The 13,998-nt window shown below is 39.6% G+C and overlaps 1 protein-coding gene across 1 annotated transcript in view; it reads left to right on the top strand.

Annotated features, from left to right (window-relative positions):
• LOC140478647 (uncharacterized) overlaps positions 1-13,998 on the top strand; it is a 106,305-nt gene that overhangs the window by 68,077 nt on the left and 24,230 nt on the right. The window contains exons 50-61 of the mRNA XM_072571863.1: positions 373-492; positions 821-940; positions 1,633-1,782; positions 2,614-2,730; positions 3,060-3,179; positions 3,643-3,792; positions 4,094-4,213; positions 4,900-5,049; positions 6,311-6,430; positions 7,098-7,247; positions 8,076-8,195; positions 12,066-12,179. Coding sequence (XP_072427964.1) covers positions 373-492; positions 821-940; positions 1,633-1,782; positions 2,614-2,730; positions 3,060-3,179; positions 3,643-3,792; positions 4,094-4,213; positions 4,900-5,049; positions 6,311-6,430; positions 7,098-7,247; positions 8,076-8,195; positions 12,066-12,179 — 1,551 coding nt within the window. The remainder of the gene's footprint in view (positions 1-372; positions 493-820; positions 941-1,632; positions 1,783-2,613; positions 2,731-3,059; positions 3,180-3,642; positions 3,793-4,093; positions 4,214-4,899; positions 5,050-6,310; positions 6,431-7,097; positions 7,248-8,075; positions 8,196-12,065; positions 12,180-13,998) is intronic.

Below are 13,998 nucleotides of genomic sequence, written 5' to 3'. Positions count from 1 at the left end.
AACTTATGGATGCATTTTATCTTAAATGCAAAATAGTCATTGTTGTAAAGGTGGGCTAAATTTAAGAGTTACTGCACATTACTGTGCATATGAAACAAACTGAAAAATCCTGTGAGAGAACTGAACAATTGTTTTGCATGCTATGAGAACAGAAGAATCTAATCTGCTAGATGGACAGAATATTTTATTTTATTGAAAGACTTAATGTCACAACTGTCCGAATGTACCGGCAACCAATGCATTAACGTCCTCACAGATGGCTGTCAGATGTTACAAATTTGGCTCAGAAATTCACTTGCTGACATTCCATGACTCAGTTAAGAGTCAGGTTATGTTGGAAACAAAGGCTCATTTTTTATTTTTATTGTACAGGTACAGCAAGTGTTTCGACATCTATTCCTACTGAATCATTGTCAGTATCTGTACAATCAACAACTACCATACCAACCTCCACATCCACAACTCCACCAAGAAGTACGTTAGAGCCAACAGGTATGCAGACTTCCAGTCTACCAATACGAAGTGAGTCCACCCCAAACCTACTCACTCTTTCCATGTCGCTAACAACAAGAACTAAGAAGCATCAGATTTTGGTTTGACGGAGCAGCTGTATTCTGAAAATTCAAAAATATTTCAAATCATTCAAACATTAACATTGAAACTGTCTGAATGTGCCAGCGATGAATGCACTAACTCTTTCACAGAGTGGCTATCAGGCATAACAACCTTGGCTCAGAATTTAAATTGTTGACATGACTTCGCATAATTAAGAATCCGTTTATGTTGGAAATCAAGACTAAATTCTGTTTTTATTGTACAGTTACATCAAGTGTTTCTACATCTACTCTGACTGAATCATCTTCAACACCTGTACAATCAACAACTACTACACCAACCTCCTCATCCACAAATCCACCAACAAGTACATCAGAACCAACAAGTATGCAGACTTCCAGTAATATGACTTGTTGCCTCAGAGTCACAGCTGAACCCAACAGTTACCTCCATCAGTTTTAAAAGAGATTTTATTATAAGTCATGATGCATTTTGAAATGCATCTCAAAACCTTGATCTGAGTCAGTGCACTCACCGTGCTGTCACAATAACTGGTCCCATCTGTAATGACTTGAATAGATTCAATGACATCAGTCCATGTTCTGGCTAAGTTGGCTTTCTAAAGTAGTGATTCAAAGTGGAGAATGATGGCCATGGAACATTCTTAACCAAAGTTATGCACAGTCCCAAAAAAAGAAGACAGCAACATTATATAATGGATGCATTTTATCTCAAATGCATGATTGTCATTGCTGGGCCACATTGGAGTATTAATGCATATTAATTCTGCACATGGAGTAATGTGGAAAAAAACTTAGAGAGAACTGAAAGATTGGTTAGTCTATCCCAGGAACGGACAAAATTAAACTGCTGGATGGACACAATCATTTGGTTTTAAGTGAAATCTTTACATACAAACTCTCCGAATGCACCAGCTACAAATGAACTTCACTTTTCATGGACTGACTGACATAAATAACTAACTCCACTGCAAAAGTAGCATGATCACATTGCATTGGCCAGTTATGATTCAATCAATTTGTAATTAAAGGCAAAATTTTGTTTTGTATTGCACAGATACATCAAGTGTTTCAACAACTGCTCCGACTGAACCATCTTCAACTTCTGTACCATCAACAACTACAATACCAACCTCCACATCCACGACTCCACCAGCAGATACATCAGAACCCATAAGTACGCAGACCTCGACTCCACCATTCACAGGTGAGTCCACACCACTCTGAACAACTAGTTTCAATTTGGTCACAACAGGATCTAATGAGCATCAGACATTTCTTGGTTGCAGCTATTGTATACTGATTGTTTGGGAACCATTTGAAATCCTTCAAGCATTATCATTAATAGTAACGTTCACAGGACATTTTGGCTCAGAATCACAGCTGGAAAAGGAACAGTGACTAACCACATTTCTGAAAAGAGGTTTTGCTGAAATCAAGACATATTTTTGAAACATATGTTGAAACCCTGATCTAAGTCAATAGTCAAAATTGTGCAGTCACTTCAACTGGATTCCATCTTTCATGAATTGAAAAGATTCAAAGACATCAATTCATGTTCTGGTTTAGTTGGTTTTGTAAATTCATGATTGAAATTGGAGAAAGATGGTCCACCAACATGTTTCATGAAAGCTAGTCTCAGCCCCAATAAACAGAATAGAGTACAAACTTATAGATGCATTTTATCTTAAATGCAAAATAGTCATTGTTGTAAAGGTGGGCTAAATTTAAGAGTTACTGCACATTAACTGTGCTTATGAAACAAACTGAAAAGTCCTGTGAGAGAACTGAATGATTGTTTTGCATGCTGTGAGAACAGAAGAATCTAATCTGCTAGATGGACAGAGTATTTTATTTTATTGAAAGACTTAATGTCACAACTGTCCGAATGTACTGGCAACAAATGCATTAACGTCCTCACAGATGGCTGTCAGACATTACAAATTTGGTTCAGAAATTCACTTGTTGACGTGACATAGCTCAGTTAAGAGTCAGGTTATGTTGGAAATAAAGTCTAAATTTGTTTTTTATTGCACAGATACATCAAGTGTTTCCACATCTATTCCTACTGAATCATCCTCAGTATCTTTACAATCAACAACTACCATACCAACCTCCACATCTTCAAATCCACCAAGTATATCAGTACCAACAGGTATGCAGACTTTCAGTCCACCAATAAGAAGTGAGTCAACCTCAAACTAGACCACTCTTTCCATGTCAAAACCAACAAGAACTAATAAACATCAGACTTTGATCTGCAGGAGCAACTGCATTCTGAAAATTCAAAAATATTTCAAATCATTCAAGCATTAAAATTGAAACTGTCTGAATGTGCCAGCTATGATTGCACTAACTCTTTCACAGAGTGGCTATCAGGCATAACAAATTTGGCTCAGAATTTAAATTGCTGAGACTACATAGCATAATTAAGAATCAGTGTATGTTGGGAATGAAGACTACATTTTGATTTTTATTACACAGGTACATCAAGTGTTTCTACATTGACTTCTACAGAATCATCTTCAGTGTCTGTACAATCAACAACTACAATACCAACCTCCACATCCACAAATCCACCATCAAGTACATCAGAACCAACAGGTATGCACACTTTCGTTAATTTGACTAGTTGCTTCAGAATCACAGCTGGAAAAGTAGCAGTTACCTCCTTCATTTTTTAAAAGAGATTTTGCTTTAAGTCATGACGTATTCTTAAAATACATGTCAAAATCCTGATCTGAGTCAATGGACAACATCGTGTTGTCATAACAACTGGTCCCACCTTTAACGACTTGAACAGATTCAATGACATCAGTCCATGCTCTGGCTAAGTTGGTTTTCTAAATGAGTGATTCAAAGTGGAGAATGATGGCCGTGGAACATTTTTCACCAAAATCATTTGTTTTCCTGTTAAAACTTTACACACAAATTCTCTGAATGCAACAATTACAAATGAACTTCACTTTTCATGGACTGAATGTCATACATAACAAATTCCACTGCAAAATTAGCATGATCACATTGCATGGGGCAGTTAGGATTCAGTCAACTTTGTATTGCACAGGTACATCAAGAGTTTCAACAACTGCTCCGACTGAATCATCTTCAACATCTGTACTATCAACAACTACAATACCAACCTCCACATCCACCACTCCACCAACTGATACATCAGAACCAACAAGTACACAGACCCCTACTATGCCAATAACAGGTGAGTCCACACCAAACTGAACCACTCTTTCCTTGTCGATTTAAAAACAAGAACTAATAAACATCAGACTTTGTTCTGGAGCAGTAACTGTATCCTGAAAACTCAAAATTATTTCAAATCCTTCAAACATTAACATCAAAATTGTCAGAACGTGACAGCTGTGAATGCACGAACTGTTTCACAGAGTGTCTATCAGGCATAACAAGTTCGGCTGAGAATTTAAATTGCTGACATTTCTTGACATAATTAAGAATTAGTTTATGTTGGGAATCAAGATTAATTTTTAAATTTTATTGCTCAGGTACATCAAGTGTTTCTACATCTACTCCTACTGAATCATCGACAGTATCTGTACAATCAACAACTACAATACCAACCTCTACATCCACATTTCCACCAACAATTACATCAGAACCAACAGGTATGCAAACTTATGGTAATATGATTTGTTACCTCAGAGTGACAGCTGAAATCCTACACTTAGTTATGTAACTTTTTAAAAGACATTTTATTATAATGCACTCTTGAAATACATCTCAAAACTTTGACCTGAGTCAGTGGACTAACCGTGTTGTCACAACAACTGGTCCCATCTGTAATGACTTGAATAGATTCAATGACATCAGTCCATGTTCTGGCTAAGTTGGCTTTCTAAAGTAGTGATTCAAAGTGGAGAATGATGGCCATGGAACATTCTTGACCATAGTCAGCCGTAGTCCCAATAAAGAGGACAGCAACATTATACAATGGATGCATTTTATCTCAAATGCGTGATAGTCATTGATGGGCCAAATTGAAGTGTTAATGCACATTAATTCTGCATATGGAAGAATGTGGGACAAACCCAGAGGGAACTGAAAGATTGGTGAGTACATCCCAGGAACTGACAAAACTAACCTGCTGGATGGACACAATAATTTGTTTTAAGTGAAAACTACACATACAATCTCTCCGAATACACGAGCTACAAATGAACTTCACTTTTCACGGAGTAACTTTCATACATAACAAATTCCGCTGCAAATGTGGCATGATCACATTGCATGGGGCACTTATGGTTAAGTCAATGTTGTAATAAAAATCTAAATTGTGCTTTGTATTGTACAGGTACATCAAGTGTTTCAACAACAGCTCCTACTGAATCATCTTCAACATCTGTACCATCAACAACTACAACAACAACCTCCACATCCACAACTCCATCAGCAGATACATCAGAACCAACAAGTACACAGACCTCGACTCCAGCAATAACAGGTAGGTCATGCCACACTGAACAACTGGTTTCAGTTCGGTCGCAACAGGAACTAATGAGCATCAGACATTTCTCTATTGCACGTTTGGATACTGATGGTTTGGAAAGAAATTGAAATCATTCAAACATTATCATGAATAGTAACGTTCACAGGGCATTTCTGCTCAGAATCACAGCTGGAAAAGGAACAGTGACTAACCACATTTCTGACAAGAGATTTGGCTGAAAGTCATGAAATACATATGTTCAAACCCTGATCTAAGTCAGTATGCAAGGTTGTGCAGTCACTTCAACTGGATTCCATCTTTAATGAATTGAATAGATTCAAAACCATCAACCCATGTTCTGGTTCAGTTGGTTTTGTAAATTCATGATTAAAAGTGGAGAAAGATGGCCATGCAACATGTTTAGCATTAGTTAGTCTCAGCCCCAATAAACAGAATAGAGTATAAACTTATAGATGTATTTTATATCAAATGCACAATAGTCATCGATGTAAATGTGGGCTAAGTTCAAGAGTTAATGCACATTAACTGTGTACATGAAGCAAGCTGGAAAAAGCTGAGAGAGAACTGAAAGATTGTTTTACACGTCCTGGGAACAGAAGAATCTAATCTGCTAGATGGACAGAATATGTTATTTTATTGCAAGACTTAATGTCACAACTGTCCGAATGTACTGGCAACAAATGCATTAATCCCCTCACAGCTGGCTGTCTGAGGTTGCAAATTTGGTTCAGAAATTCACTTGCTGACATTGTATGACTCAGTTAAGAGTCAGGTTATGTTGGAAATAAAATCTAAATTTGATTTTTACTGCACAGTACACCAAGTGTTTCTACCTCTATTCCTACTGAATCATCTTCAATATCTGTGCAATCAACAACTACAATACCAACCTCCACATTTACAAATCCACAAACAAGTACATCAGAACCAACAGAAATGCAGACTTCCAGTCAACCGATAAAAAGTGAGTCCGCCCCAAACTGAACCACACTTTCCATGTTGACAACAACAAGAACTAATAAACATGAGACTTTGGTCTGTAGGAGCAACTGTATTCTGAAAATTCAAAAATATTTCAAATCATTCAAGCATTAACATTGAAACTGTCTGAATGTGCCAGAAATGAATGCACTAACTCTTTCACAGAGAGGCTGTCAGGCACAATAAACTTGGCTCAGAATTTAATTTGCTGATACTACATTCAGAATCAGTTTATGTTGGGAATCAAGACTACATTTTGATTTTTATTGTACAGGTACCTCAAGTGTTTTCACATCGACTTCTACAGAATCATCTTCAGTGTCTGTACAATCAACAACGACAATACCACCCAGCACATCCACAACTCCACCAACAAGGACATCAGAACCAACAGGTATGTAAGCTTGCTTTAATTTGACTAGTTGCCTCAGAATCACACCTAAAAAAGCAGCAGTGACCTACTTTAACTTTTAAATGAGATTTTATTATAAGTCATGATGTATTCAAGAAATACGTGGTGAAACCCTGATCTGAGTCAGTGGACAATATCTCTAATGACTTGAATAGATTCAATGACATCAGTCCGTGTTCTGGCTGAGTTGGTTTTCTAAATTAGTGATTCCAAGTAGAGAATGATGGTCATGGAACATTTTTGGCCAATGTTAACTGCAGTCTCAATAAAGAGAACAGCAACATGATATAATGATGCGTTAATCTCAAATGCATGATAGTCATTGCTGGGCCAAATTGAAGTGTTAATGCACAGTAATTCTACACATGGAGAAATGTGTTACAAACTCAAAGAGAAACACAAGATTTGTTAGTACATCACAGGAACTGACAAAACTAACCTGCTGGATGGACACAATAATTTGTTTTTTAGTTAAAACCTTACGTATGAACTCTCCAAGTGCACCAGCTACAAATGAACTTCACTTTTCACGAACTGGCTGACATACATAGCATGTTGTGCTGAAAATGTAACATGATCACCTTGCATGGGACAGTTATGGTACAATCAATGCTGTAATTAAAAGCTCAATTGTGTTTGTATTGCACAGGTACATCAAGTGTTTCAACAACTACTCCGACTGAATCATCTTCAACATCTGTACCATCATCAACTACAATACCAACCTCCACATCCACGACTCCACCAGCAGATACATCAGAACCAACAAGTACACAGACCTCCACTCCAGCAATAACAGGTGAGTCCACGCCACATTGAACAACTGGTTTCAGTTCGGTAGCACCAGGAGCTAATCAGCATCAGACATTTCTCTGTTGCAGCTATTGCATACTGATAGTTTGGGAAACATTTCAAATCCTTCAAATATTATTATTGATAGTAAGGGTCACAGGACTTGTCGGCTCAGAATCACAGCTGGAAAAGGAACAGTGACTAACCACACTTCTGATCAGAGATTTTGCTTAAAGTCATTATACACTTTTGAAATACATGTTGAAACCCTGATCTAAGTCAGGATGCAAAATTGTGCAGTCACTTCAACTGGTCCCATCTTTAATGAAATTAATAGATTCAAAGAAATCAATCCATGCTTTGGTGAAGTTGGTTTTGTAAATTAGTGATTGAAAATGGAGAACGATGGCCATGAAACATGTTTGAGAAAGGTTAGGCTCAGTCCCAATGAACAGAGGAGAGTATAAACTTTTAGATGCATTTTATCTCAAATGCACGATAGCCATTGTTGCAAATGTGGGCTAAATTTAAGAGCTTGTGCACATTAACTGTGCACTTGAAGCAAGCCAGAAAAAACTGAGAGAGAACTGAAAGATTGCTCATCCAGGGAACAGAAGAATCTAACCTGCTAGATGGACAGAATATTTTGTTTTATTGAAAGCTTTAATGTCGTAAGTGTCCAATTGTACCACCAACAAATATATTAACTCTTTTATCGAGTGGCTGTCAGGCATCACAAATTTGGTTCTCAATTTAACTCACTGACTTTGCATGCCTCAGTTAATAGTCAGACTATGTTTGGAATCAAGACTAAAAATTGATTTTTATTGCACAGGTACATCAAGTGTTTCTACATCTACTCCTACTGAATCATCCTCTACACCTGTACAATCAACAACTACAATACCAACCTCCACATCTACAAATCCACCAACAAGTACATCAGAACCATCAGGTATGCAGACTTCCATTAATATGACTTGTTCCTCAGAATCACAGCAGGAAGAGCAGCAGTTACTGACCACTTTTTTAAAAAGAGATTGAATTATAAGTCATGATGTATTCTTGAAATATGTGTCAAAACACTGATCTGAATCAGTGCACAAAATCGTGTTGTCACAACAATGGGTCCCATCTTTAATGACTTCAATCGATTCAATGACATCAATCTATGTTCTGGCCAAGTTGGTTTTCTAAATTAGGGATTCAAAGTGGAGAATGATGGCCGTAGAACGATTTTGAACAAAGTTAAGCACAATCCCAATAACGAGAATAGCAACATTATACAATGAATGCACTTTATCTCAAATGCAAGATAGTCATTGCTGCGCCAAACTGCATTGTAAATGCACATTAATTCTGCACATGATCAAGGAAATCCCTGAAGCTTTCTATACGTACATCAGGAATAAAAGAAAGACTAGAGTAAGATATTGTCCAATTAAGGACAGTTGTGACAAGTTGTGCGTGGAGTCCGAGGTAATAGAAAAGTGCAAAATTAAAATGTTTCATCAGTACTCACACTGTAAAAAGACAATGTTATCAAGGAGAATACTGAGATACAGGCTACTAAACTAGATGGGATTGAGATTCACAAGAAGGAGTTATTAGCAATTCTGCAAAGTGTGAAAATAGATAAGTCTCCTGTGCCAGATGGGATTTATCCTAAGATTCTCTGGAAAGCTAAGGAAGAGATTGTAGAGCCTTTGAACTTAATGTCATCATTGTCTACTGGAATAGTGCCAGAAGACTGGAGGATAGCAAATGTTGTCCCCTTGTTCAAGGAGGGGAGGGGAGACAACCCTGGTAATTATAGACCAGTAAGCCTTACTTTCGTTGAGTGTAAAGTGTTGGAAAGCATTATAAATATAGGATTTATAATCATCTAAAGAGGAATAAGTTGATTAGGGATAGTCAACATGGTTTTGTGAAGGTAGGTCATGCCTCACAAACCTTACTGAGTTCTTTAAGAAGGTGACCAAACAGGTGGATGAGGGTAAAGTGGTTGATGTGGTACATATGGATTTCAGTAAGATGTTTGTTAAGCTTCCCCACAGTCGGCTATTGCACAAAATACTTAGGCATGGGATTGAGGGTGATTTAGTGGTTTGGACCAGAAATTGGCTAGCTGAAAGAAGGCAGAGGGTAGTGGCTGATGGGAAATGTTCATCCTGGATATCAGTTACTAATGGTGTACCACAGGAACTGTTATGGGGCCACTGCTCTTTGTCATTTTCTTCAATGACCCAGATGAAGGTGGAAAAGGATGTGTTAGTAACTTTGTGGATGACACTAAGATCAGTAGAGTTAAGGATGTTGTAGTTTACAGAGGGACATAGATAAGCTGCAGAGCAGAGCCGAGAGGTGGCAAATGGACTTTAAAGCGGAAAAGTGTGAGGTGATTCACTTTGGAAGGAGCAAAAGGAATAAAGGGTACTGGGCTAATGGTAAGATTCTTGGTAATGAAGATGAGCAGAGAGATTTCGGCATCCATGTGCATAGATCTTTGAAAGTTGATAGGGTTGTTAAGAAGACATATGGTGTATTAGCTTTTATTGGTAGTGGGATTGAGTGTCGCAGTCATGAGGTCTTGCTGCAGCTGTACAAAACTCTGGGGTGGCAACACTTGGAGTATTGTGTACCATTTTGGTCACCATGTTATAGGAAGGATGTGGAAGCTTTGGAAAGGGCTCAGAGACGATTTACTAGGATGTTGCCTGGTATGGAGGGAAGGTCTTATGAGGAAAGGCTGAGGGACTTGAGGCCATTTTTGTTAGAGAGAAGAAGGTTGAGAGGTGACTTAGTTGAGACATGTAAGATAATCAGAGGGTTAGATAAGATGGACAGTAAGAGCATCTTTCCTCAGATGGTGATGGCTAGCACAAGGGGACTTCGCTTTAAATTGAGGGGTGATAGATATAGGGCAGATCTCAGAGGTAGTTTTTTCATTCAGAGAGTGGTAGGGGTGTGGAACATACTGTCTGCAACAGCAGTAGACTCACCAAATTTAAGGGCATTTAAATGATCATTGGATAAACATATGGATGAAAATAGAATAGCGTAATTAGATGGGCTTCAGATTGATTCCACAGGTCGGCACGACATCAAGGGCCAAGGGGCCTGCACTGCACTGTCACGTTCTTTGTTCCATGTTCTACATGGAGAAAGGTGGAAAAAACTCTGAGAGAACTGAAAGATTGGTTATCACATCCCAGGAGAAAGTGAGGACTGCAGATGCTGGAGATCAGAGTCGAGAGTGTGGTGCTGGAAAAACACAGCAGGTCAGGCAGCATCTGAGGAGCAGGAGAATCGATGTTGCAGGCATAAGCCCTTCATTAGGAATGAAGCTCGTGGACTGGGGGACTGAGATGTAAATGGGAGTGGGCTGGGACTGGGGGGAAGGTAGCTGTGAATGTGATAGGTAGGTGTAGGCAGGCGTGAACATGATAGGTCTTTTGAGGCCTTGGACGGAGGTGGGGGGAGGGGGTGGGGTTGCGGGTGTGAGCACAGGTTTTGAACTTCTTGTGGTAACAAGGGAAAGTGCAAGGGAGCATGTGAGGGCTGGTGGGGGGTGCATGGATCTGATAAGGGAGTCATGGAGTGAATGGTCTCTACTGAATGCTGATGGGGTGAGGAGGGAAATATATCCCTAGTGGCAGGGTCTGTTCGCAGGTAGCGGATGTGGCGTAGGATGATGCGATGTATCCAGAGGTTGGTGGGATGGAAGGTGAGGACCAGGGGGGTTCTGTCCCTGTTGCGATTGGAGGGGTGGGCTCGATAACAGTGGTGCGGGAAGTGGAGGAGATACGTTGGAGGGTATCGTCGACCACGTGTGAGGGGGAAATTCCAGTCTTTGAAAAAGGGGCCATTTGGGATGTTCCCTGTTGGAATTGGTTCTCCTGGGAGCAGATGTGGCAGAGGCAGAGGAATTGGGAATAAGAAATGGCATTTTTACTGGAGGCATGAAGGGAGGAGTTGTAGTCCAGATAGCTATGGGAGTCGGTGGGTTTGTAGTAGATGTCTATACTCAGTTGGTCACTGGAGATTGAGATGGATAGTTCCAGGAAGGGGAGAGAAGTGTTAGAGATGGTCCAGGTGAATTTGAGATTGGGGTGGAAGGTGTTTGTGAAATTGATGAACTGTTCAACATCCTCATGGGAGCCTGAGGTAGTGCCGATACAGTCAATGATGTAGCAGAGGAAAAGGTGGGGACTGGTGCGAGTGTAATACTGGAAGATGGACTGTTCCAAGTACCCAATGAGAGGCAGGCATAGCTGGGGCTCATGCAGGTGCCCATGGCTTCCCCTTTGGTTTGGAGGAAGTGGGAGGATTGGCAGGACCAGTTCAGCCAGGAGAATAAGAGTGTCAGTGGAAGGGTACTGGTTGGATTGGGGTGAGAGAAAAAACTCATTGGGGTTGGTGCGAGAGGAACTCCCATGAACTGACAAAACTAACATGTTAGATGGACACAATCATTTTTTTTTCATGAAACCTTTATATATGAATTCTCTGAATGCACCAACTACAAATAAGCTTCACTTTTCATGGACTGACTGTCATATATACATTCTGCTGAAAATGGAACATGATTATGTTGCGTGAGCCAGTTATGATTCAGAGTCGAGAGTGTAATGCTGGAAAACACAGCAGGTCAGGCAGCATCTGAGGAGCAGGAAAATCGATGCTTCAGGTTGCCTGGCCTGCTGTGCTTTTCCAGCGCCACACTCTCAACTCTGATCTCCAGCATCTGCAGTCCTCACTCTCTCACAGTTATGAATCAATCACTATTGTAATTAAAAGCTAAATTTTGTTTTGTATTGGACAGGTACATCAAGTGTTTCAACAACTTCTCCTACTGAATCATCTTCAACATCTGTACCATCAACAATACCAACCTCCACATCCACAACTCCACCAACAACTACATCAGAACCAACAGGTATGCAGAGTTGCTGTCCCCCAATAAGAAACGAGTCTACACCAAATTGAACCACTCTTTCCATGTCGATAACAACAAGAAGTAATAAGCATTATACTTTAGTCTGCAGCTGCAACTGTATTCGAAGATTCAAAAATATTTCAAATCCTTCAAATATTAACATTGAAATTGTCTGAATGTGCTAACTATGAATGCACTAACTGTTTCACAAGAGTGGCTATCAGGCATAACAAACTTGGTTCAGAACTTAAATTTCCGATACTACATGGCACAATTAGGAATCAGTTTGTGTTGGGAATCAAGACTAAATTTTTATTTTTAGTGCGCATGTGCATCAATTACTTCCATATCTACTCCTACTGAATCATCTTCAGTATCTGTACAATCTACAACGACAGTACCACCCTCCACATCCACAACTCCACCAACAAGGACATCAGAACCAACAGGTGTGCAGAATTCTAGTAATATGACTTATTGCCTCATAATCACAGCTGGAAAAGCAGCAATTACCTACCCCATTTTTTAAAAGAGATTTTATTATAAGTCATTCCATATTTTTGACATATATGTCGAATCTCTGATCTGAGATAGTGCACAATATCATATTGTCACATCAACTGATCCCATCTTTAATGACTTGAATATATTCACTGTTACCTTCTCATGTTCAGGGCAATTCCATTTCGTAAATGATTGAGTCAAAGTGAAGAAGGATACCCACCTGAGTGGTTTGGTTGATGTCAGACTCACTGCTGGGAAACATAATAGTATAATATAGGTCCTATATATGTTGAATCAATGAGTCCTTTCTGTGTTCTGCAAATACAGTTGGTTGTCCAATATCTTTTTTTAGATTAGATCACTTACAGTGTGGAAACAGGCTCTTCGGCCCAACAAGTCCACACCGCCCCGCCGAAGCGTAACCCACCCATACCCCTACATGTACATCTACCCCTTACCTAACACTACGGGCAATTTAGCATGGCCAATTCACCTGAATTGCACATCTTTGGACTGTGGGAGGAAACCGGAGCACCCGGAGGAAACCCACGCAGACAACGTGCAAACTCCACACAGTCAGTCGCCTGAGGCGGGAATTGAACCCGGGTCTCCAGCGCTGTGAGGCAGCAGTGCTAACCACTGTGCCACCGTGCCCTGATCTTGGTAGCTGCATTCCTGTGTGGCATCATGTTTTAGAAAATTGCACAATATAAATAATGGCGCTTATGGGAGTAGTAGGGTTATGGTGAACCCCCAAGAATATCAGAAGAAATTGAAACAAGAACACAAGCCATAGCACAGTCTAGGTAAATGTTTGAATCATTTATTTTAATGAAATAACATTGTAAATTTAACACGTTAACACTATAATCACCGACTACAGCATAATACCTTTCTCGAAGTTCTTCACCAAAAAGCGCGTAATCTAACTGACCACGTGAGGCCTCCAATTCCCAGCTTCAAGCTCAGTTTCAAGGCTTGCAGAGTTGATTGCATTCCTGTTTCAGCTGAACACACTGTGCATTTTGCAGGCAGAGGATCCTCAGTCTGGGTTTTGCTGTTCAGCTCATGCTGGGGATGGAATCGCATTACAGAGGACGTAGTTCACTTTCTAAAAAAAGGGTCCGCAATTCACAAATCACAACCAGATCATGTTCAATCAACGTGCATTACAGAAGAACTACCTGTATATTTAAAATTAACTGCACATTACTGTTGCTGAAACATTCTGGTAAAAATCCCAACAGTGATACTGCACAGACTAAACAATAGGTTCCACCTTTTCGGATCTGTACAAAATAACCTGCAAGATAGA

Source organism: Chiloscyllium punctatum, chromosome 6, assembly GCF_047496795.1.
Source record: "Chiloscyllium punctatum isolate Juve2018m chromosome 6, sChiPun1.3, whole genome shotgun sequence".
In the NCBI taxonomy this organism is placed as follows: Eukaryota; Metazoa; Chordata; class Chondrichthyes; order Orectolobiformes; family Hemiscylliidae; genus Chiloscyllium; species Chiloscyllium punctatum.
Note: the sequence above shows the minus strand (reverse complement) of the source record. Positions and strands in the feature narration are given on the sequence as shown.